This window comes from Carcharhinus amblyrhynchos, chromosome 3 (assembly GCF_965287045.1).
Source record: "Carcharhinus amblyrhynchos chromosome 3, sCarAmb.v2.hapA, whole genome shotgun sequence".
In the NCBI taxonomy this organism is placed as follows: Eukaryota; Metazoa; Chordata; class Chondrichthyes; order Carcharhiniformes; family Carcharhinidae; genus Carcharhinus; species Carcharhinus amblyrhynchos.
Window position 1 is genome coordinate 75,879,502 of NC_137326.1, and position 24,953 is coordinate 75,904,454.

General features: G+C 41.7%; 1 protein-coding gene across 2 annotated transcripts; it reads left to right on the plus strand.

Annotated features, from left to right (window-relative positions):
* The first annotated feature begins 275 nt into the window (after positions 1-275).
* scly (selenocysteine lyase) lies at positions 276-24,170 on the plus strand. 2 transcript variants are annotated; one of them, XM_080185342.1, is made up of 13 exons: positions 276-369; positions 1,586-1,687; positions 4,774-4,883; positions 5,738-5,838; positions 7,532-7,718; positions 8,771-8,898; positions 10,054-10,215; positions 14,024-14,130; positions 16,499-16,535; positions 18,607-18,690; positions 20,623-20,725; positions 20,865-20,940; positions 22,649-24,170. In XM_080185342.1, the coding sequence occupies exons 2-13, from the start codon at positions 1,626-1,628 to the stop codon at positions 22,794-22,796; spliced, it is 1,305 nt and encodes a 434-aa protein (XP_080041468.1). In that variant the 5' UTR covers positions 276-369; positions 1,586-1,625; the 3' UTR covers positions 22,797-24,170. The 2 variants fall into 2 exon arrangements, with proteins under 2 accessions (XP_080041468.1, XP_080041469.1); XM_080185343.1 differs by having other exon boundaries at positions 282-373.
* The last annotated feature ends 783 nt before the right edge of the window (positions 24,171-24,953 follow it).

Genomic DNA, 24,953 nt, shown 5'->3' on the forward strand with positions numbered 1-24,953 from the left:
CTTTGTCCCCATCCCGTTCTCTCTGCTCTCCCTCACTCCGTCCCTTCTTCTCCCCTCCCACCTCCTTTCCTCCCCTTTTTCATCCTCCTCCATGCTTCCCTCTTCCAATTCTCTTCATCACCCAACCCCACCACCCCCGTCGCAGTCGGCGCCTCTCTGTAATTCTCCCATTCCGCTGCCGGTGGCGCTGTGAAGGGAGTCTCCAATGGGAAAGTGGGCGAAGGCCGCGCCGGTGCGTGTCCCAGCGGCGAGGGCGGGGGGGGAGGGGCTAGCGGCCGGGGGGAGGAAATATCAGGCTGAGTAGATGCTAAAATCTTCACAGGATTCAACAGCCGCAGTCCGGGGAGAATAAACGATAATCAGTGAACAGTAAGTGAGTAAAATGAGGAGGGAACAGCAGGTGGTGTAAATGTGTCTGTGATTTCTCTCACTGTACATGGGAATATCATTCACAACATCCCCAGCTCTCACACACACCGCAAAATAAACTCAGTCTCCTTTAGAAACAAGGGGGTTCTCTGCACACAAGGACTTTGCCATTCAGGGTTCAGCTAGCTAGATTTTGCTGTTCTCAGCAATTGGTTTTGTTGTTGTGCGAATGGAAGCTCACTTTTGATCAGCTATTATCACAGGACTTCCCAAAAAGGTCCTCTTGTGAAGTCAGTTGAGCCATACCCATGTCAACTTCACATTGATAGTTATATTGCTGACCTGACTGGTTCTCAGTCATGTACCGTGAAATTTTCAAAAGTTCAGAGGTAAAACTAAAAATTATAAATAGTCTGGGCAGCTGGTTTATTTGATTGTATATTTTTATGCTGTGGTTAATGGTTTGCACTGCTGCCTCAGTGCCAGAGACCCGGGTTCGATTCCGGCCATGGGTGACCGTATGGAGTTGGCACTTTCTCCTTGTGTCTGTGTGGGCTTCCTCCTACAGTCCAGAGATGTGTAGGTTCGGTGGATTAGCCAAGGTAAATGAATGGGGTTATGGGGAAAGGCAGAAGGGAGTACCTGGGTGGGATGTTTGTTTTTCAGAGTTGGTACAGACTTGATGGGCTGGATGCCCTCTTTCTGCACAGTAAGGGTCCTATGGTTCTACTATTTGAGAGAATGGTGTCTCCTGAGACTGTTCTGCCCTGTCTATGTGCAGCTGTTGTGTTTCTCTACTAAAATGTTGGGTAAAAATTGAACATTGAAACCTGGCAGCAATACAGTTAGACCCTCAAAACTGAGGTCTTTGCCTAACCTACACAGCTTGGGATACCAGGGTGTAATTTAGCATGGTCAATTCACCTAACCTGCACATCTTTGGACTGTGGGAGGAAGCCAGAGCACCTGGAGAAAATCAATACGGGGAGAAAATGCAAACTCCTTGCAGTTACCCACGGCTGGAATTGAACCCGACTCTCTGGAGCGGTGAGGCAGCAGTGCTAACGATGGTGTTGCTTTTCATATAACCCCTTTAGAGTTGTTTCACTGCCTCTGATACAAAGCTCTTAGAATCTCATGGCTTATACACTGTCCCTCTGTCAGTCAGATGTGATTCATTCAGATGCTTGAATTTAATATTTTACTTATTTTAAAGCTTTGTTTTGAGAATTGTGCTATCTATAAAGTGCCAGGCCATGGAGAGGAATTGCTGTACTGCAATAACTAGTGGATGCCCTGTTGATGCTGTATCTGACAAGTAAGTATGAGCTTCGGAAACACTTTGGAGATAATTTTGCTTTTGTGCAATATGATAGCAGCTGTTAGTGAACTGGCAGCCCCTTTTCACATCTTAATTGTAACAGCATTTAATATCGAGTTGAATGTAGCTCTTTCCGACGCTTCTGCTCTGAAGAAGGGTAATGTTCAACTCAATGTTAACTGTTATTGTCTTACTGCTTCCAGAACTGCTGACCATTTCCAGCCCTCCTTGTTTTTATTTTAGATTTCCAGTATGTGCAGTATTTTGCCTTTATTGTAACTTATTTACAATTGTTATTCTGCACTAACTCAAAATAAGGAAAGCAAGTGGCTCACAATCTCTAAGATTGGACTATATTTTATCATTAACTTTTTTATGTTCTTACCAACTCATCCGTTCACGTGTACTTTGCACAGAAGCAGGTCTTTGGCTCATTGTCTGCTGATGCTTCAACCTAAGCTCTTCTCTTGCTATAATGGTTTAACATTGCCTTCCATTCTCAGGCAGGTCCCAAGTCCTCTGGCCGGATCAGGAATCAAACCCTTACTGTTGGCATAATTCCACTGAGCCATCTAGAGCTTTTTTTTTGCAACACGCCCGGTTTCAGTCACTATTACCTTTGATAGCAATGCCTTCAATTGGCTCTGAACTCTGGAATTCTTTTGATCTTTCTTCCTTACTTTCCTCCTTTAAGATACTGCTTAAAGTCCACCTCTTTGATTAAGCTCTTGGTCATCTGTCCTAATGTTGCATAGGTGGCTTGGTGTCATATTTTATTTGATAACGCTTCAATTAAGTTCCTTTTGAATGCTTTATGGTAAGTGTTATATGAATTCTTGCTGTTGAGGAGCTGACCCATCTTCCTAGTCTCTCAAAGTTCCTTACTGGCCATTTCAATTTGAACAGTCGAAAAATGATTTTTTTAAAATTATTTTTATGGCAGATGAACGTGGTTAGCAAAGCCAGCATTTATTGCCCATCTGTCATTACCCCTGCTAAGCCTTTAGGGAAAGCATTTGAGAGTTAACTATATTGCTGTGGTTCTGGAGTTACATAGGCCAAAAGTACTGCAGGGGCTGAGGTGTGTTATAGACCCCGACAATCACATTTTGATTTGACGTGTCTTAAGTTTCCTTTGTACTTTTTGTTTCTGCTCGGGTCGTTTCCCCCAACTTTTGGGGAGCCGCCCCCTTTTTCTTTGTCCTAATGTAATCTGAGTTTGTTTATTTGGTTTGACCTGAAAGACCCCCCACCCCCGCAAGGATGACAAATTTCCTTCCGTGAAGGACGTTAGTGACCCAGGTTTTTAATGGCAATTGACAATGGTTTCATGATCACCATTTAGATTCTTAATTTCAAGAAATTAGAGCAGTTACCAAAGAGTTTGTGGATTTGAAAATTGCCAGTTAAATGTAAGAGGATAGGCTAGTTATGCACATAATTTGAATAAATTAAACACTTGAGTCTGTTTGAGTTGCTTGCTTTAGCTCCTCATTAAAGCATTTTGTTGAGAGATGAAACTGAACTGACCAGTAGTTCTCATTGAGGCAGACAAGGGGCATGAATATAAACTGCAGTCACTTCTAACTCCTTATGCACTGTATTTGAATTAAAACAGTGAATCCCAAGGTAAACTAGAAAATATACTCCAGGCATGACCGCATCTAATAAAAAGTTTTGCTAAGGTCCTTCATCGGAATTTGATTTTATAGGAATATCAGACTTGAGAGCCGGACTAGGCCATTTGGCCCTTCAAGCTTGCGCCAATAAGATAGTAGCTGATCTGGTTGTGGTTTAAACTCCATTTTCCTATTTGCCTCTCAGTCCTTGATTCCCTTCTCAATCAAAAAGGATCTAACTTCGTCTTGGATAAGTTCAGTGAGTCAACTTCCATTGCTTTCTGGGGAAGAAACTCATCCACATCTTCACCTCAAGTGCTCTTATTCTTAAATTGTATTGGCTAGATCCTGTCTCCCCCACAAGATGAAACATCTTCCATCACAGTATACCACCTATCAATTACACTCAGGATCTTGTACATTTTTCCATTCTAATGTCCACTTGGGCTAATTAGTTCAGTTGGCTAGATGGATGGTGAGTGGTTCAGCAAAAGAAAACCCAACAGTATGGGTTTGATTTCCATTCTGGCTGAGACATGTCTCCTCACCCTGTCTGCTGACTTTGGAAGGAAATGGCAAACCACCTCTGACAAAAACTGTCCATAAAATGGCTCTGAATGTAGCAACAGCAGGCTTCAGGTGGTGCACACATGAATGGATGCTCTTTCTCCATTGCTACACTCAATTTCCGTCTCCTATGTTTGAGATCTGTCTACTGTGAAATTAAAGCTTAGAGATCAGTGGAAAACGGCTCTGAATATATCCCTACTGGGAATTGATTTGAGGCTCTCTGTTTTTTGCACAAGGATCATTTATAGGTATCAGGAGAAGGAAACCTATACCTTTGCAGCCTGGGCTAGGATGAAAGTGCCACTGAATAATCATAGAACTGCAGAATAGTTACAGCACAATTTGGCCCATTATATCCATGCCAGTTCTTGGAAAAGCAGCAGCTAGCCCCACACTTCTGCCTTTTTCCCTATAGCCTTGCACTTTTTTCCTCAGATAATTATGCAATTCTCTTTGGAAAGCAATGATTGAATCAGCCTCCGTTCTCAAGTAGTGCATTTCAGATCCTAACCACACATTGTATAGAAACGTTTCCCTCAACGTCCCCTCTTTTATTCTTTTGCTAATTGCCTTAGGTTGGTGCCACTTTCTGCTGGTGTGTTTTATAATTGATTTAATATAAATTAATCCATATCTTGTCATTCTGAGAATGATGAGACCTTTATTTTCTGGCTATGGAAGATGTTTGCATGCAGGTTATAGATGTAAAAGGAAGCCATCAAAACCTTTTGCATCAACTAAATTTTGTCAATTTATAATTTTTCCTTCATAGTGACACATTGTGGGTGTAATTAACTTTAGCCACCCAGTGAGGGTTGGGTCCTATGTCTTTTTATAGGAAAAGTGAATAAATAAATAAATGGGAGTTAAAATAATATCTTCCATTTGAAACAGCATTTACATGGATTACAATGCAACAACGCCTGTGGACGCTGAGGTAATCCAGACTGTTACCGAAGCCATACAAGTGGCCTGGGGAAACCCCAGCAGTTCGTATAGACCAGGTATGTAACTTCTTAACTGCCCTTCCTGCCTCCCTACCATGGACATTGGCCAGGATTTTCCAGAAATCCCCTACAGCAGGGACAGCTTGCCATTGGCCATCAGCAGGATCTTCCAATCCCACTGAGGTCTGTGGCATTTTCTATGGCTTGCCTGCATTGCCACTGGAGAACCCACCTCTCTCTTTTGATTAATGGGAAGGGTCTCCATGCATGTTCCCACTATGCTGCACATAATTCCTAAATAAAGGCAACATGTACTGTCTGTCTGGAACTCATTCTGCAACTACTGGCCTCAAACTGATAGCCACAGTCTCAATGCACTCTTAAAGCAGAGAGCATTTCTGCAATTATCACATGACCTGACATTTGTGTTGAAAGATGCTGTAGCAGGAATTAGCTTCTCTTACAATTTGGTCAAAACCTGAATCACTTGCACTGAGGGTGATTTTTCAGAGCTGTTTCAACTGTAAAGAAGCTCTTCTTTTAGGGTGGCCCAGTGGTTAGTACTGCTGTCTCTCAGCACCAAGTACCCAAGTTCAATTCCCAGCTGTCTGTGTAGGTTTCCTCCCACAGTCTGAAAGATGTGCTGATTAGGTGCATTGGCCATGCTAAATTCTCAGTACCCAAACAGGCACCGGAATGTGGTGACTAGGGAATTTTCCCCAGTAACTTCATTGCAGTGTTAATGTAAGCTGACTTGTGATACTAATAAATAAACTTCAAACTTTTTTCGTCCCTGCATCAAATGCCCAATCCTTCTTCCAATGTTAAAAGTGGAAAAGACTTGGACATAATTGTTTCGGTGAGACTGAAGACAAATGCTGCCTTCCATTTTCTTTGTGTCTAATGATTAGGTAGAAAAGCCAAAGAGCTGATAGATTGGGCAAGAGAGAAAGTGGCTCAAATGGTTGGAGGTCAATCAGAAGACATAATTTTTACCTCTGGTGGAACTGAGGTAAGAAGGTTTCTATCTAAAGAAATGTAAGTTAAGTTCCAGTTTTGATTGCCTGTTGTATATACCCATGTGTGAGGCAATCCACCCTTCTAACTCCATGCAACTCTCCACTGTACTACTTTCAGCCCCCTGTCACCACAAAATCCATGGCTGTTATACAATGTAAGGACCAGCATTGCAAACCTGCATCATTCAGCTTTGATAGATGAGTCTCCTGAGTGACTGACAGGTTACAGACACTTCTGTGCAGTTTAAACTGCCGTTTAGAGTTGGGTTGATGTTCATTTCAGTCCTCCTACCTAGGCTGGAGGGGGAGCAAGAGAAAGTGTGAAGACTTTCAAACATGGACTTTTTTAATGAAACAAATTCAAAAGATTATGTATCTCCCCATGCAGTACCTGACTTGAGGTGGTATTCTTCCAAAAAAATTTTTACATGCCAAAATCCAGTTTAAAAACTGGAGTAAAGCCCTGGCTTGTTCAGAAGGATTTTCAAAATGAACCTCCCATATTCTGTGCGTTATAGGATGCTCTAGCATGAATCTCATTAAAAATCCTGGGGTGGGGCCTATTCCCAGTTGAGGCCAGCAGCAAAGCGCTCAGTGGGCCATGTGCTGATCTGTCGGAATGCTGATCGGTGCATGTGCAATAGCCCCGCACTGCTGGCCTCTCAATCGCTGGCTGTGAGACCCCTTACCACGTGATTGCTGGCCTACTCAACGTGTCCAGGTCAGCATCGATTTCCTGCCCCAATTGCTGGCCTTCCTCCTTCTGTCATGAAGCCTGAGTGCAGAGTATCAGTGGCTCCGCCCAGTGGGCAGTATTAAGGTGCCCTGGGCATTGCCACTTTGTCCCTTGGCTGGAGGGGAACAGCTGCACTGCCAAACTGGCAATGCCCAGGGGGCACCCCTTTTACCCCAACCACCTGGGGGACCGCCACAGTCTCTCCACCCCTTTTCACTCCAGGGGGGTTGGGCCACCTGTTCCCTACTAATGGGGAGTTGTTGTAAACCCCACTGAAGTGAAACATTCCTTGTGGGGTGGGGGGAGAGGCTAATGAGCCCGGAGATTTCAGTCCCAGGCCCATTAATGATATGTTAACCCTTGTAATTTACTCAATTCTGTGCTGATTTCATGTGCAGAACTGATGACACTGGAAATCTGGCAGCCAGATGCAGACCAGTAGAATGCCTGCTACATAGCCTCCACTTGAGTTTCCTGGCACAATGCACTGCCATAGCAGCACAACAGGCTGGGAGAATCATCCCCATGGTTTGGAGGGGATGGGGAGGGAATAGCAGGAAGAGTGGAAAATCCCATAAGAGTGATCTGTGTTTGCATAAATTTCTATATCACTATCAGGCTTTTATGCCTGATGGTGGGGATTGGGAATGTTACGTGAGTGGGGAAAGGATGTTTGTATTTTCAGTTTTAAAAATCTGGTTGGACAGAGTCAATCAAAGCCCATGTCATGTTGATGTTTTTGCAGTGAAGTGAGTGGCTAAAATACAGTGAAGGAAGCCATTCTTAGTGTGTTCAATGAAGACACTGAATTAAAAAAAAAGGAAAGATTCCTTTCTTCTACGTGCTATGCCTCTTCAAAGAATTTCCTGGAGTTTGTCACTGTCTCATGCACAGGTATTTATGCAGAATATGGGAGTTTCAACTTAAACTTACGGGTCCATGTTTTCCAGGCGAACAATTTGGTCTTTCACACTGCAGTCAAGTACTATTGGAACCATTATCAGCAACTGGCACAGCAAGCTGGGAATACAGGGACTGATTCTACTGCTAAGCCATTACCACACATCATTATATCAAATGTCGAGCATGATTCAGTGCAACTGGTGGTAGACAATCTGGTCAAGGAGGGAAAAGCAGGTGAGCATTTGTTGATGTACTCTCATCTAGAAATGAGAAATTCTGCCTTTCTCCCAATGATACAATACCTTCAAATGTAAATAAATAATCAAAGTTCTACCAATGTGTAAAGAATACACAAAGCATTTACATGGTTGGCATCTTGACTATGATTATCAGCACACCATCTGAGATGAGCAGCTGAAATGTATTTTCTTTATTTTTGGAATATCAGAGCAGATTTTCTCCAAATGAACTCTGGCAGGCCAAGTACATTCTATACTCCCAACCATGAGAGGAACTTTTTTTTTAATGGATTTTATGGGATGTGGGTGTTTTTGGCTAGGCCAGCATTTATTGCCCATTCATAGCTGTCCTTGAAAAGGTGGTGGTGAGCAGCTGCCTGAATTGCTGCTGTCCCTGTTGTGTAGATGCAGGCACTTTAACCTAGTGACAACAAAAAAAATGACAAGATATTTCCAAGTCAGGATGGTGAGTGAACTGGAGGGGAACTTCTAGGTGTTGGTCTTCTATGTGCCTGCTGTCCTTCCTTCTAGATGATAGAGGAATATTGAGTGGAAGATGTTGCCTAAGGAACGATGGTGAGTTCCTGCCGTGCATCTCATAGATGGTACAAACGGCTGCCACTGCTCATCAATGCTGGAGGGAGTAAATGTCTGTGGAAGTGATGCTCTGGATTCCTCCCACGGTCCAAAAGATGTGCTGGTTAGGTGCATTTGTTATGCTAAATTCTCCCTCCATGTACCTGGAACAAGCGCTGGAGTATGGTGACTAGGGGATTTTCACAGTAACCTCATTGCAGTGTTAATATAAGCCTACTTGTGACACCAATAAATAAATTTAACTGAGTGCAGGTGTGTTTAGAATTTTTGAGCATATTGTTAAGCGTGCTTCGGAGTCTGTGGCCTGTAGAGGAAAATACATCTTGTAGTAGGCGGAAAAAGCAGCTGCTGAAAAGTAGTGAAAAATCTTCCAACTGGTTACAAATGGAATGATTTTATAATAAAAATTTGCCTTTAAGTGAAAGGACCATTATTTTTTCTCCATTTCAGAATCCACGCTTTTGCCTGTTTCCAAGGCATCCGGCCGTGTTGAAGTAAATGATTTAATGGCTGCTATCAAGCCATCCACCTGTCTTATTTCTGTTATGCTCGCTAACAATGAGACAGGTGTTGTCATGGTAATTATGTCTTTGTTTCATTCTCAGGAAGTGGGTGTCTGACAAGGCCACCATTTAATATGCACGGTTCTCCTGAAAATGTGGTAGTGGGCCTTTATTTTTGGACTACTGATAGAGGTTTGATACAACTGTAGCTTGCTTGGTTAGCAGAGAGCAGAGTTAACCATGTTGGTCAGGAACTGAAGTCACATGTGGGCCTGACTGGGTTACAATGCCAAGATTCCCACCCTGTGAATCAATTGGGTTTCACAATGATCTGACAGATTCATGCAGGAAACATGGCCTGACTATCTCAGAATAAGAAAATCCATTTAAGACCAATATAAAGAGGAATGTTTTCATTCAGAGAGCGATGAGTCTTTGGAATTTTCTACTCTGTTGTGGAGCTTCTGCCATTGAGTACGTTCAAAATAGAGCTGAATAGATTTCTACATATTTAAAGACATCGAGATATGTAGATTGTGCAGGTGAATGGCAGAGCAGGCTCAAAGGGCCAAATGGCTGCCTCCTGCTCCAATTTCCTATGTTCATTTCACTTTAACTGCTTATTTTTATTTTCAGATTTTGTTTTAAAATGAATTCAGTGTTTCAAATGGCCACGGTGGGATTTGAATTCCCTTTCCCTGTATTACAATTCCAGTAGCATAACCACTACATTATTGTACTCCTGGTTAAAATGTCCTTTTTGTCACATGTCATGTTCTTGAAGTGGAGTGTTTGAACTTTTAGTAAGCTCCTTGGCTTCATAGAGTCCTATGAACCACGTATAAAATCAAATACATTTTTCTTTAATATTTTGAGCCAAAGGAAAAAGTTCAAGTCCATCCACTGAACCAGCAGGTCCAGATAAACCAACAAATAAGAAATATAAATGCAAACTGATACAGGGCTTCATTATCCAGATTGCCTGGTTTTCCTGGCTGCTTATAGCTTTTATGCCACACTTTAAACTTTCCATGCTCTATTCCTAATTGAGTTGGTAATTGATCTAATTCTCAAGTAGTTAAATAGCATTTGTATTTGGTGCAGCAGCCCTTCCCTGATATTGTTGAAAGAGTCTAAATATCTTGCTCCATTTAAATTGTATATAATTTTGTATTTACACCCTGATCAACAACACAGTAACAAGTTTCAATGATAATTGCTCAATTATAGCCAATTGCAGAGATCTGCCGGCAAGTGAAGGCTCTCTCTCAGCAAAGAAACGGAGCAACACCCAGGATTTTGGTGCACACAGATGCAGCGCAGGGTATCGGCAAATTGCGAGTAGACGTGGAGGATCTTGGTGTGGATTATCTCTCAATTGTAGGACACAAGGTAGAACACCCTTCTTAGCTTAGCTGTTTTCACTAGTTGGTGAATTAGATTTGTGAACAATAACATTGGACAAGGAGTAAGCATTTCCATCCCATGAGCTTATACTGCCACTCAGTCACTTCATGTATCTTAACTCTGTTTATGCTGCAGACGTTAGGAACTCTTGTTCCTCTGTCCCTCACTATCCTAGTCTATATTCAGCCAATTAAAGCTCCCCATGATTAATTATTCCATAGTTCTTCTTTTTGTAATTTTCTTGTAACTTTGTTCATCCACATCTTTCCCAGTAGTTGGTGGCCTATAGCAAGCAATATAATCATATTTTCTTTTGTTTCTTTTGCTCGAGCCAAATAGATTCTGTCCTTGTCTCCTCTGGCCCAGCACTGCAAAGTTCTCCTTAATCAATATCACCACTCCTCCTCCCTTCCTTATTTTTCTGGAACACCTTGTATCCAGGAATATTTATTACCCAGTCTTACCGTTCTTTGTCTACACCTGTTATTTCTGTGTTTATCTGATTTTGCAACTCAATCTTATTTCCTACACTCTGTGCATTCACATGAGGCAGCACGGTTATCACTGCTGCTTCATAACTCCAGGGATCTGGATTCAATTCCTGGCTTGGGTCACTCTGTGGAGTTTGCATGTTCTCCTCGTGTTTGGTTTGGTGCTCTGGTTTCCTCCCACAGCCCAAAGATGTATGGGTTAGGTTGATTGGCCATGCTAAAATTGACCCTTAGTGTCCTGAGATGTGTGGGTTAGAGGGGTTAGCAGGTAAATACGTAGGGATGTGAGGGTAGGGCCTGGGTAGGATTGTGGTTGGTTCAGACTCAATGGGTCAAGTGGCCTCTTTCTGCACTCTAGGGTTTCTATGATTCTATGCATGTAGTGTAACCATAATTTAGACTTTATTAATTTCCCTTTTATGCAGAAAACATCTCGCCTTACTATTTTCTCTTGTAGTACTATCTGCCTTTCCCGATACTCTTGACACTTTTGAAATTCTTCTTGAGTATCTCCTGGTTCCCACACCAATGCCTGGTTACTTTAAACCCTCTCCAAAAACACTAGCAAATCAACCTGCATGGAAATTGATTCCAGCCATGTTTAGGTACAGCCTGTCCTAGTCATATCTCTGACAGAATTGATCCCAATTTCCCAAAAATTAAAAGCCCTCCTTCCTACACCATCTGTCCAGCCATGCATTTAATCTGCTGTATCTTCCTACTTCTATATTCACTTAGGGGCAGGACCAGGAATAATCCGGAGATTACTACTTTTGAGATTCTTGCTTGTTTGCTACCTAGCTCCCAGTTTTGACTGCAGGGCCACACGCCATGGATTGAGGCTGCAGTCATAGATTGACCGTCACTTCCATCAGTATTCTGGCCTAAGTAAGCTGCACCCGAAGGACTCCTGCACCACCTGCCTATTTCTATGTCACTAATTGGTGATCACCCATTCTAGCTCTCCCTGTGTACCCTTAATTTGCAGGGTGACCACATTCTATAAACGTGCCATCCACAAAGCTCCCAACCTCACAGATGCATTGCAGTGATGTCAGCCGCTGCTCAAGGCATGAAACCCAGACCTCAACTTGCTGTTAATCACACTTCCGTATGGTTATCCAGGACATAGGAAATGTCCTGGAGTTCCCTCGTCGACTAGGATGTGCACTTCAGTGGTTGGAGCTAAATTACCATTCCTCTATCTATTAGGTAATAGAACTTGAGCGGGGGGGTGGGGGGACGACTCACTCGCTACTCCCTTTCTCCTGCTGTCACTTAATGACAGGAAGGTTAATTGAAAAGCTTTACTTAACCCTTTTATTAAAAAATAAATTTTAATTTCCCAGCTCCTTAGATAACTTCCTAACTTTGGAGAAGGAGAAACAAAGCTACACTACTTGTCAGTCAACTTACAGCTTCCCTCTGGCATTGCAATTCCATTTTTTTATCACCCAAGGCTCCTGAGGCAGCACCTTCTAAATTCATGACTTCTTTCATCTAGAAGGGCAGCAAACATGTGGGAACACCGCCTGCAAGTTCCCCTCCAAGCCACTCAACCTTCCTAAATTGGAAATGTATTACTGTTTCTTCAATGCTAGGTCAAAGTCCTGCAACTCCCTCCCTGACAGCACCATGGGTGTACCTACCATGTGGACTGCAGTGGCTTGACAAGATAGCTCATCACCATGATCTCAAGGGCAATTGGGAATAGGCAATAAATGCTGGCCTAGCCAGTGACAATCACATGCTGTGAAAGTATTTCTAAAAACTCCAGTGATTCTGGTCTGATTCATAATGATTCTAGTTCTCTTGATGTCCTTGCCCAACAAAATTCTTATTGATTTTCATCTTGTAAACATCATTTGTCCTCCAACTTACACAGTCTAGGAGAGAAAATTCAGATTTCCACTATCCTTTATATGAAAGAGTGATTCCTGGTTTCAATCCCAAATGGCCAAGCATTAATTTACAGATTAGTTCCATTGTTCTGGATTTCCCATACCAGATCAAATAATTCTCTCTAACATATACAATCCCTTTATAGGTTTAAACATATCCTTTAGAACACCTTTTCAACCTTTTTAAATTCAGGGAACACAAACCAAAAATTTTGTAACCTGTCCCGTACTGTCTCCAAAGCCACCAACATTCTTGATGTTTTGGTGTTCAATACAGAACACAGTAGACCAGATGAAATCTGACCAAGACTGCTGATGCAACAGGGGTTCAGTGATACTGAGGAAAAGACAAAACAAGTTCAGAGTGTGTATGTCAAGAGAGGGAAGACCAGAGTTCTAAATTCTCTGAAAAGAAATTCTGCAAGGCTGCTGGGGCATAGAGTTTAGGAATCCGTATATTTGCTCTGCTGTTGAAATAATAGTGCAGCTTTGGTATCGCAAGGAGAAATACCAGCTAGGGAAAAAAGCATCAAGTGAATGTGCTGGAAGTAAACTTTTTGCATCTGGGCCAGCCCAAGGAAGAAGTCTTGATAATTCTTCACTAGTTTTTTGTCTGTATGGGTAGTTTTGGGATAAAAGGAATAGTGTGAATTTTACTTGTGTTTGTACTGAAATCTTTCCATCTCTTCGTCTAGTGTAAAGCAGTTCTTTTTCCTTTTTCAATGAATGTTTAAAGTTCATCAGGAAACTCCTGTGAACTTGTTCAGTGACTTGCTTCCACAGTTTCTAGAAAGTTAGGATCAGTCAAGTTCTGTTGGGATTGACTTGTCCAGTATTAACATCAACTGGGGTGGTAACACTGTGCAAATAAAGTTCGTCAGTTTGCACATCTCCCTCTCCCTCTCTCTCTCTCTCTCTCTCTCTCTGTCTACCTTTTGTACCTGTCCAGTAACCTTTAGTAAATTGTGTACGTGAGATTTCAACTCTTTGCTCTTGCACAGCTCCAAGTCTCCCTGAATACCCTAATGTGTTGCTTCTCTGATGAACAAATTGAATCTGCTCAGTAAATGGCCTACAAGCAATTCACAGTATAATTTGTGTACACAGATCCAGAACTTCAGTAATTCAATTATTTCTCAATCTTAGATATTTTGTTACAACTGATAGACCACTGGTTTAATGCAGAGCATGGTGGTGGTTAGCTGCTGGCTATGTGCAGCAGATATTTATGATGAAGTCTTGTATTTAAAACACTGGTGCAATTTAGTCATCTCAAATTCCTTGAAATTTGGATAGGAAACAAAATGTAATGACCATGAAAATGAAGAGCGAGTGCTACCTGATTTCAGAACCGGTTTTTTGGTTGGCATTAATTTTATTGTATTTCTGTCACCCACACAGTTTTATGGCCCACGGATTGGAGCTTTGTATGCAAGAGGGCCAGGCATGAACACGCCTTTTTACCCAATGTTCTTTGGTGGAGGCCAAGAAAGAAAATACAGACCAGGGTAGGTTAACTGGAAAATGCAGAGGAATTAGATCTTTTTAACCCTGGATTATCCTTGAATGATGGTTTCCACTGAGTTTAACATTGTAATTTTGATGAAATAAGATTTATAGCTTCAATCTCAAGTTTTGGGGTTATGGAGTGAAAGCAAAGAATAAGATCAATCGTGTTCCATTGACCTGGCTATCCACCGCTATCTGCTTGAACAAACTAAAGCTGCATTCAAAGTTCATTCTATTTAATCAAAACAACATTTGACTCTTGGTTGCTATGAACTTCAAACTTCTCTTGCTTAATCATAAACCTTTTCTAAATATCCTCATCCTCACACTGATCTCTTAAAGAGTTCTTTTTTTTTGTGTGTCTGAAATTAAGGCCTTCCACATAGTTGCCTCTACTCCTGTGACTGTCATTCAACTGACCCACACCCTTAATTCCAGCTCTTCAGACAGTCTGGCCCCCATGTCCTTGTCATCCCACTTTTCCCCAGCAACCCTGACCACTCGTATCACTTCTCCAGCATCTGACTCAACTGCTCCTGGGTTATATACCAGCCCTTTTCCTCCCAACTACCCTCTCCTACTCATAATTCAGGAACCTCCATGACTTCCATTTCACCTGATCAACAGCTTCTATTTATATAGCTCCTTCAGCATAGTGGCTCAAGACATTTTCTGGAGGCAAGATTGACCAACTGTTGGCCAAGAAGGAGGTATTGGGAATGCTAACATAAGATTTGGTCAAAGAGGGTTTTTCCCCTACAGATATGCAGACACGCCTTGCCCCAGACAGTAGATGGCTTTGTTTCCTCGGCACGCATTGTGTGTAGCTGACTATCCCAAAAGCCATCACAAACTTCCTTCATACACAAGAGTGCTATAGAGATGGAATTTCAAGTGCTCCTTTCTCGATTTTCACTATCACCTGTTTTTGCCCCATGATTTTAAAGTTATTACCTTCACCCAGCTCCAGTTTTCTCTTTTACTCTGTTGCTTGTCACCTAGTGTTTTTTCCCTCTTCAACTTAAAGCAGCTGAAATGTTTTCCAATTTGTTGCTGCTCGGAGAGACCATTTAATATCTCCTTTCTTCCACTAGTCAAATAATAGGAGGAGCCCCAAGTATCTGAAGAAGCAACATTTTTGTTATTGTGATGCAGTGTACTCATACCCTTTCTGAGAACTGACCATATTTCACGACCATGATGTCCGTCCTATGTCATTACTGTGACTCTGTATGGATGGCCCCAGTGATTGATTTTTGGTTCTGATTCTACCTTCTCTTCTGGCCATCACGCTTAATGTACCTTGGAGACAGTATAGCACAAATTTGCCAGAATGAGACAATGGCTAAAATAGGGTGGTGTGGATGTCAGCACTGCTTCTCACAGCACTAGGTGCTCTGATTTCCTTCCACAGTCCAAAGATATAAAAAGTTAGGCTGATTTGTCCATGCTAAATTGCCCCTCGGAGATTAGCAGGCTAATTACATGGGGTTAAGGGGATAGGGCCTGGGTGGAATTGTTGTCGTTACAGGCTTGAAGGGCCAAATGGCGGCGGCCTGCACTGTAGGGATTCTGATTCTAAGAGTTACATTTATGAAGGGACAGTTTGTAAAAGCTAGGTTTATATTCCCTTGAGTATAGCAGATTAAGGGGTGACCTAGGCAATGTGTTTGCAATTACAAGTTTTAATAGGATAAAAGAAAATTTTGCACCTGCTAGGGGAGTCCAGAACATGTAGGCATAAACATTAGAACCAGAGCTAGGCAATTTGTGGGTGAAGTCCAGACACGTTTTTCACAAAAGGGTCATGGAATTCTGGAACTCCCCTTTTAAAAAGTGAAACCAGGACTCAATTGAATTTCAAAACCGATTGATACCCTTACTTAGCAAAATCAGTGTATATGGAACCAAACAAGGTAAATGGAATTACTAATCAGTGTCTGCTTGAACTGGGCAACAGGTTTGAGAAGCTGAATGGACTGCTTAGGTACCAAAGGTCCAAAGGAACACTTTTCGGTTTTTAACTGTGGGAAGAACGTAAATTTTTTTTTTTTATTGCCAGACCAAAAACAGAATCAAATACTCTGTTTGATACCTTGTGTGGTTTTCTTCTTTGGTTAAGCTAATTGCATACAAAATCACATGAGGTCTAAATCGGACAGTTAATTCACTATTGCCCATTTCTCACCCAACAATTTAACTGGAATAAGAAGATCTGTCTGATCTCCGCTGGGTAGACTTTCATCTAAGTTAGGTTTAATCGGGCTATTGGAACTGATTTAGAACTGACTGTACATGTTTTAGTGAATATATAAATTTGTAGGTCCAAAACTTAATCTCCCTGTTTGTATTGCCATCTCTTTACAGCACAGAAAACACACCAATGATCGCAGGACTTGGAAAGGTGAATAGCAATTGTTAAGTTTTGTCCTGACTGTATGATATGGATGATGTGGAGATGCAGGCATTGCACCTGGTTAAGGTCCAACAAGTTTATTTGAAGGAGCAGCAACACTCAAAGCTCATGCTACCAAATAAACCTGTTGGACCTTAACCTGGTGTTGTGAGACTTCTTGCATATGATATGGATTAGGCATCAACTGTGTTAGCTCAGCAGGATTTTTTTCTGAAACAGCCCTCTGCAGCTCCCATTCTGCAGGCTAAATCTTGCTTATGTTGAGATGAGCTAATTCATTGCAGTCATGGTAAAACTGGCAGCAATTATCTTTTTATAGTTCTGTCTGTATTCACCTCACCAATACTTTAATGACACAGCAAGTTTTTCACTCTCCTCTTTGAAATGCAGTCATATATTTGAACCACTAACTGAAATATAACAAAGAAAATTACAGCACCCGAACAGGCTCTTTGGCCCTCCAAGCCTGCGCCAACTCATGCTGCCCGACTGAATTAAAAACCCCCTACCCTTCTGGGGACCATATCCCTCTATTCCCACCCAAGTCATGTATTTGTCCAGACACCCCTTTAAAAGTCACTACCAATCTACTTCCACTACCTCCCTGCCAGCAAGTTCCAGGCACTTATCATCCTCTTTTTAAAAGGAAAAACCTGTGCTTGTACATTTCCTTTTAACCTTACCCCTCACCCCTTAAACTTATGCCCCCTAGTAATTGACTCTTGCACACTGGGGAAAAAGCTTCTGACTATCCACTTTGTCCATGCCCTTCATAATCTTGTAGACTTCTATCAGGTCACCCTTCTTCGTTCCAGTGAGAACAAACCAAGTTTCTCCGACCTCCTCATAGCTAATGCCCTCCATAACAGGTAACATCCTGATAAATCTTTTCTGTACCCTCTCCAAAACCGCCACATCCTTCTGGTTGTGTGGCGACCAGAATTTAACAGTGTTCCAAGTGCAGCCTAACTAAGATTCAGTAAAGCTGCAGCGTGACTTGCTAATTTTTAAAGTCAATGCCCCGGCCAATGAACAGGAATAAATCCAAGTATTGCTAGTCCTTTTGGGAAGTATGGGTGAGCTGTGTGTGGTATTATAAGTGCTTGTTGGTAAAGTCACCAGGAATGTAAAGAATTGAGAGGATTAAAGAATTTTGCATCGTGAGCCTTGAAGAAACAAAATGAGTAATTCTAAGGTTTAGATTCATGAAGGGAATTGATGGACTGCAGGGATATTTTGTGTAAAAATAGAATGGGGGAGATAAAGTGATTACTAAAGGAGCTGTGAGTCAAATCAAACTTGCATTTACTAGTTTGTGAATGAACTGATGCCCATGGACTGGGAATTGGAAACGCAATTAAAGGGAATCAGGTCAACTTCTGAATCAGGAAAAAATATATTCTTAGAATAAGAAAACAGTCAGTTGCTGATCTGACATGATCTGAGTGACAGTGAGTTGGATGGATTGAAGCACTTTCCTCAGTGAATCGTAGAATTATGCAACACAGAAGGGCACTATTCAGCCTATTGTGCTTTTGTCAACTTTTAAAAGAGCCATCGGATTATCCCCACTTCCCTGTTCTTTCTTTTGTAGCTCCATAATTTCTTCAATTTTTTTCATTTCCCTTTTGAAAGTTAGCAGTGAGTCTACTTCCCCTACCCATTCAGGCCATGAACTTGTTGAATAATTATCTTGTCCTTGAATCACCTCGGGTTCTTATGCCAATCAGCTTAAAATAGTATCCTCTGCTTGCTTTTCTTTCTGCCACTGGAACTAGTTTCTCATTTATTCTCAAAACCTTTCAAGATTTTGAAGACTTGCCCTTATCTAGCCCCTCCATTACTTCATCAAAGGTTATTATCTTAAATATACCAAATTCTGAACATTAAGTATCTCTTCTGCTGAATAAGTTGGAACTCTTCATTGCATACTGAGTAAGTTCAAACTGTTTATATGGTAAATAATCCTTATGCTAACAAGCTGCTGTTTATTTGCAAAATAAAATAATGGTTAATGGCAGATGGACTTCAAATGCATTTTACTGACTTCTTTCTTCAGGCTGCTGAGCTGGTGGTCAGGGAGCTGGAGGTGTATGCCAAACACATGAAAGAAGTGAGGGATTACCTGGAAAATAAACTGTTGGTATGTGTGAATGTTTAATAGTCATGAAATAATATTTTAGGGTACAATATTGGAGTAATTTGAACCATGCATGTAGTATGTGTAATGTGTTGAGGACCAAGTGACTTTGGACCAGTGGTTCCCAATAATGGAGGTTTTCTTCACCCTACCTTTGGAGGTGTTATACTCTAATTGATAAAAGGATCGATTACAATGATTAGCCAACAGCTCCGTACAACCCACAGAACATCCATGGTGATATTTTTTGCATGAGTTCTACTGCAATGAAGTGACTGCACAATAATTTAGTGACTGTGATGCAATTGTAAAAAAAATTAGCACAGGTATCCAGATATTTGTGTGTCGAGTACCACTCAATGCAGCACTAAACCATTATAGACCAATAGGACCTGCTTTGAATCCTCTGAACTGGCCACAATTGAGGTGCTATAACTAGGTTAAAGAGGGGAGCTGGGAGTAATATTATCCAGGGTGCCCTTAATTGTTATACAATGATTGCAAATGGAAAATTGCACTTAGGTGAACTTCAGTAGAGGATAAAGCCAGGATATGATTGATTAAGTAATCTGATGACATTCACTGATTGGCCTTGCAATCCACTTGGGTGTAATTCCAAGCACTGCTGTCACCCTGGAATGTCAGCCCAGCTAGAATAGGTACCACTGGAAAAGAAGAGGTGAAAATGTACAAAGTGATCTGAATACGTGAAATTACCTTAGCGTCAGTTTGTCCAATGTCATGCTTGAACTGTGTGTTACTGTTTAGAGGGATTTCTACACTCTCCGCTGCTTCAGAACAGCAGCCAGCATGATTAAGGACCACATGCACCCCGGACATTCTCTCTCTCTTCCATCACTTTCTGTCAGGAAAAAGATACAAAAGTCTGAGGTCACATATCATCTGACTCAAGAAGCGTCTTACTTCCTGCTGCCTTCAGACTTTTGAATGGACCTACCTCGCATTAAGTTGATCATTCTCTACATCCTAGCTATGACTGTAACACTATATTCTGCTCTCTCCTTTCCTTCTCTATGAATGGCATGCTTTATGCGTAAGAAACAATACTTTTCACTGTTTACCAATACATGTGACACATAGAATCAAATGGTACAGCAAACAAGTTGGGCCATTTACTCTTATTATAAGACGACTGCAGTACAAGAACAAACAAGCCTTGCTACAGTTGTACAGCCTTTGGTAAGACCACATCTGGAGCCCTGTTTGCAGTTTTCATCTCCGTGTTTAAGGAGAGATCTACCTGCATTGGAGGGTACACTGACAGTCTTTGTACATAAACAGATTGTCACTACCTGCCCTGCCCATACTTCGTAACTTTGAGTTGTCAGGATATGCATACCACAGTAGGATACAAGTTACAACAGGAAGAACTTAGTCCACTAGACCTGTACATTTGTAGGGATTTTTGTAATTCATTCATGGGACATGGGCATTGCGGGCTGGCCTACATTTATTGCCCATCCCTAATTGCCCTTGAAGGTGGTGGTGAACTGATTTCTTGAATCACTGCAGTCCACGTGCTGTGGGTTGACCCACAATGTGTTTAAAGAGGGAATTCCAGGATTTTAATCCAGGAACAACAATATATTTCCAAGTCAGGATGGTGAGTGACTTGGAGGGGAACTTCCAGGTGGTGGTGTTCCCAGTTATCTGCTGCCCTTGTCATCCTAGATGGAAGTGGTTGTGGGTTTCGAAAGTGCTGTCCAAGGATTTTTGGTAAATTGCTCAAGTGCATCTTGCAGGTAGTACACACTGCTACAGAACATCCGTGCTAGAGGGAGTGAATGTTTCATCAGAGAAAGTTGACTCAGCATTATTGCTGAATCCATTAATGTGGTTGCTGTGTATTATATAATTGAGTAAATTTTATACCCCCAAGAAACTAATTTGATTTTTTTTCTATTCTTATTGCAGATTGCATTTGGGCAGGACAGAGTCCATTTCAATAGCCACTTTTCGGGCTCAGAAATATTGCCAAATACCTGCAACATGTCTATTCTAGGGCCTAACCTGCAAGGTACTGACAAAGCTATTGTCTTACACTCATTGAATCAGGCGTGTAGTAATATTATTAATAAACACCCAAAAGTACAGGGTTAGGAATGCTTAAATCACCATTGTGTGCTACACCACAATAACTGTTTGATTGTGTGCAGGTTACAAGGTGCTGCAGCACTGTCGAAAGTTGCTGGCTGGCGTGGGAGCTGCCTGCCATTCGGGCCACAGCAATAGGTAAGAGGTCCCAAGCTGACTCCTGTGATTCTGGAATAGGTTTCAGAATAATGTTCAGAGACATTATGCTGACCCACTCTCCTAGGCAGCCCATGCTTTTAATTATCAGGGGTGAAATTGAATGTTTAAGAAGGAGAGATACAATTGTGGGATTTTGTATATTTTTTTCTAAATAGGAATGCTGCCAATTAAAACTACCAACAGCCTAGAAAGATCAGTGCCTGAGTCTGTAATCTGTTTCACATTTTGCATTTTATGTACTTGCTGCTTGATTTGAAGTAAATATTAATGGGGAATAATTTAAAACTATGGCACTGTTGCTGTTTAGTTAGAGGCCGCTTTATATTTTTGGTACTATGACCCACTGGCATTTGATAGCGTCTGCCCACTGTCCCTTCTGTGCTGGTGACAGATATTGCTACTCTGCCTTAGTTCTCTCTCTGATATGGGAGATTGAAGGGGTGTGCACACAGCCATTCATTGCATGTGAAAGCAACCAGTGTTGTACAAAGAATAGATTTGAGTCTTTGAAAGTAGGCCAGGTTGCTGCTGGTCAATTTTTTTATTTAAAATGAAAAATAAATGTCCATTTAAACTTTATCCTTTCCCATATTTGTCTGTATTCCCCACATCATTCAGTGCAGTATCTGTGAAACATGTAAGGGACTTAAGTATCCTTAGAATACAGTACAGTGGTAGCCAAACCCAAGTAGTGAATGAAATACAGTACCAGAAACTGATGTTGAGCCATGTTCCAGAGAAGGGGTAAATTAGTGATGTATGTAATTTTTTTTTTAGATGGGATAAGTTTTTGGTTTGGGCCGAAATGCTCAAATATTTTAACGGTATCTGGACCTGCACCTGAAGTGCTGTAACTTGCAAGCTACAGAGTAGATGCTGGAAAGTAGGATTTAAAATGAGCGACTAGTTTGTGGTTTTTTCTTTTTGCAGACACAATGGGCTGCATGGCCTCTAATGTAACTTTTCTAGATGGGGCCAAAGTTGGTTCCTTTGTTCCTAATTGCAGCAAATCTGGTCATACAAAAACTGAATGAAGGAACTTCAGGAAAGTCCAGAGATAGCAGAGTGAATTTGCTCCAGAGAAATGGATGACAGCTCTCAGACAAACAACAAATAGCATGTTGGTGAAACCTCTACAGAGAGTAGCTGGAATAATATGTGGTCAGGAATTGGGATTGGCGATTGCAGGGTTAAATACAGACAGAATTAAATCTTTCCAGCTGCTGCCATGCTGCTTGGATACTTTCAGAAATCAAGCAGTCTAGACTGAACAATGAAGCCATGAACATAGGTAGACATTATAGTTTTGACTTCCTATTGGACAGGAATAGGCCAGACTGAGCAGACTAATACCTTTTGTAAGGTATTAGTAAACTGGTTAGCTTTGGACAACCCAGCAGCATTTTTCCCTTGAATTCTGAAAGTTACAGAATTCAGTTCCATGACTTGTCAAAGCAGGAATTGAGTTTCGGGCTATAACAGTATAACTACTTGCCACCATATCTGCAGTTTGTATTCAACTATGCAAATGTTCCTGGCAGGAATTATTTGTATAAAACTTCATGCTGGTATTCAATGAGTAGTGATGAATCCAAGCTCTGAAAGGAGTAGAATTGATGGACTGAATGCAATTTATTTTCTCTCCTCATCTTGTGTCCTCCTATAACAATTAATCTTGCTTTTCCAGGCCCTCACCTATTTTACTGAATAGTGGCATTCAACCTGATGTGGCAATAAATGCAGTGCGTTTGAGTGTGGGGCGGACAACATCAAAAGAGGATGTAGATATCATTATTGAAGACCTGAAGCAAGCAGTTAATGAAATTGAAGGCTGAGGTTTGGGCAGTGGCATGGGACCAGGATCTGATTATTGCCAGCAGAAACCCAGAGCTACAAAGTGAGAAAAATTAGGCCTTTCTCACCAAAAGATAGGGCTTAGAGTTTCCACTAAGGTGGACTAGCTTTTCTTTCCAAAGCAATCATACTAACACAAGATCGAGGAATTGCATCAAGCTTAAGGAAATTTCCACAATTTTTTTTACTTTTGAAAAAACCAGGGGTATAAACTTGTTCTGTCCACAAAACTGGTTATCCCTCTGGATCAAGCTATTAACTGTTGCTAGTTTATTTGAGGAGTGCAATGCTAGTATGCCTTTATGAAACATTGGGGGTGATTCTCCAAACCTGCTGTGCTGCTCAGGTGGGCCGGGAGACATCAGCGGGGGCTGTTTCACGGGCTTCCTACTGGGCATCACGGTTTTCACGGCTCAGATTTCCACAGTAATCCGTTCCATGTTGGAAATCGGTGTGGAGCTGATTACCATATAGAAATCGGGATTTACATTTAATTAGCGGGCCTGCCACACTCTAATAGGACTGCTGGCAGAGAGAGGAAAGATGGTGGGGTTGGCGCTGGCCATGGGAGTGAGGGGGCAGGAGGAGGGTTGGGACTAGTCATTCAGAGGGTGGGGAGAAGAGATTAGCATTGCCGGAGGATTGGGAAATTGGCGCAAGGTGGAATGCATTGGGGCTTGTCTGTGAAGCCAGTGATTCGTTGGGGGAGGGCTCTGCAAGGCCAGCAATAGGGAAGGGGGGGTTGCAAGGCAGTGATCTGGAGGTCAAAGTGCAAGGCCACTGCACATATTTTGATCTCCGCACTAACAGTTTGGTGCGCGTGCAGTAGCCTGCCCAGTGCTGTGCTGCCAGCCTCACAGGCAGTAATAGGCCCCACTCCATTCTTTCCAGAGTGAATCATGCTGAGGTGCTCTGCATTGCTCAGTGTCAGATTTGTTCTGGTAATCTGGCTAAAAAACAGTGCGAGTTACTCCTGTTTTCCTGCAAATTGGGGACTTGGTTTTTTTGGGAAAATCTCAGCTTTTTTTTTAAAATCACATTCTGCCTGCTTAATAGTACTTTTGCTGCTGCTTAAAGCTAGACGCCAGCAGTGGTATTATCTCTACCTCGAGAGCTGTTGGGAAGTCAAAGTTTCAATTTCCCCATATAAAGGACTAAGTTTCAGCATCATGTAAGCATTTATATTTTCTGTGCAAACCTGTGGCAAGGGTATGTTTTTAAAGAGGTTTGGTTGGAACATTTCATATAGTTAAGGTTTATACAATATAATGGGGTTTTTTTCTTGTTTGTAATTGGTAAACGCTATTGCTATATGTTAACTGTATTCTGAAATAAACTTTGCTTGATAAAAGCTCCCTGGTGGGTCATTTATCTGAAGTGAAACATCTCATGCTTATCCTAGCCAAATTCAACTTGCAAAATTTATGATCCAGGCAGTCTTCATAACACACTTTGGAGTTTCTGATCTGAATTATAAGAGGCATTTGAGTTTAATTTTAGGTGCAAGGACATTAAAAGCACCATTTTAGAAGTGTTTTTTCTTAAATTTACTAAGATTGACTACTGTGCACCATATTACTGGTAAATGACAGTCCTATGTAGTTCCTTAGTCATTTCCAGCTGATTAAAACCAGGTTATTCAAGCAATGAGCTAAAAACACTGATCATTACTTAAGTATATATTGTCTGGACAAAAATCTATGGTGTGATTTCTTCTACCAGCCCCCAAGTCACGTTTTCCAGAGGCAGCTGAATCTTCTGGTCTCATTGTTTATGGCATTTTGTGTGGCTTCCCTGTCCCACCACTGGGGAAGCAGCCATGGAGGGACCAGAGCCTTTGGTGGGACCAGAGGATCCCACCCTTGATCTTTTTTTTAACTTTTTGAACTGAATGTTGTGACAGCCTGTGTTATTTGTTCACTGCTTTCACTTTCTCCACCCTCCCCCCCACACCCAACCTTCACTGTTCAGTTATTTTTAATTAGAGACTTTTCAGTCCCTTCAGCTACCCCTCTACCTCAATAAGGAAGGGGCCTTGAGCACCCTTTAGGAAAGAGAAGAAGCTGGTGCATAGCCTGGGGCCTTCCACCCAGGAGACTCTGTGCCTAGCCATCTGACTTCCCTCTTCTGTGACCAAA

What these genes read in the sequence shown, in the direction of transcription:
- scly (XM_080185342.1), top strand. Translation starts at nt 1,626, where the DNA reads ATGGAGAGGAATTGCTGTACTGCAATAACTAGTGGATGCCCTGTTGAT. An exon ending in CAGCAGTTCGTATAGACCAG is followed by an intron (nt 4,884 to 5,737) that starts GTATGTAACTTC and finishes TCTAATGATTAG; the next exon opens with GTAGAAAAGCCAAAGAGCTG. An exon ending in TTACCTCTGGTGGAACTGAG is followed by an intron (nt 5,839 to 7,531) that starts GTAAGAAGGTTT and finishes CATGTTTTCCAG; the next exon opens with GCGAACAATTTGGTCTTTCA.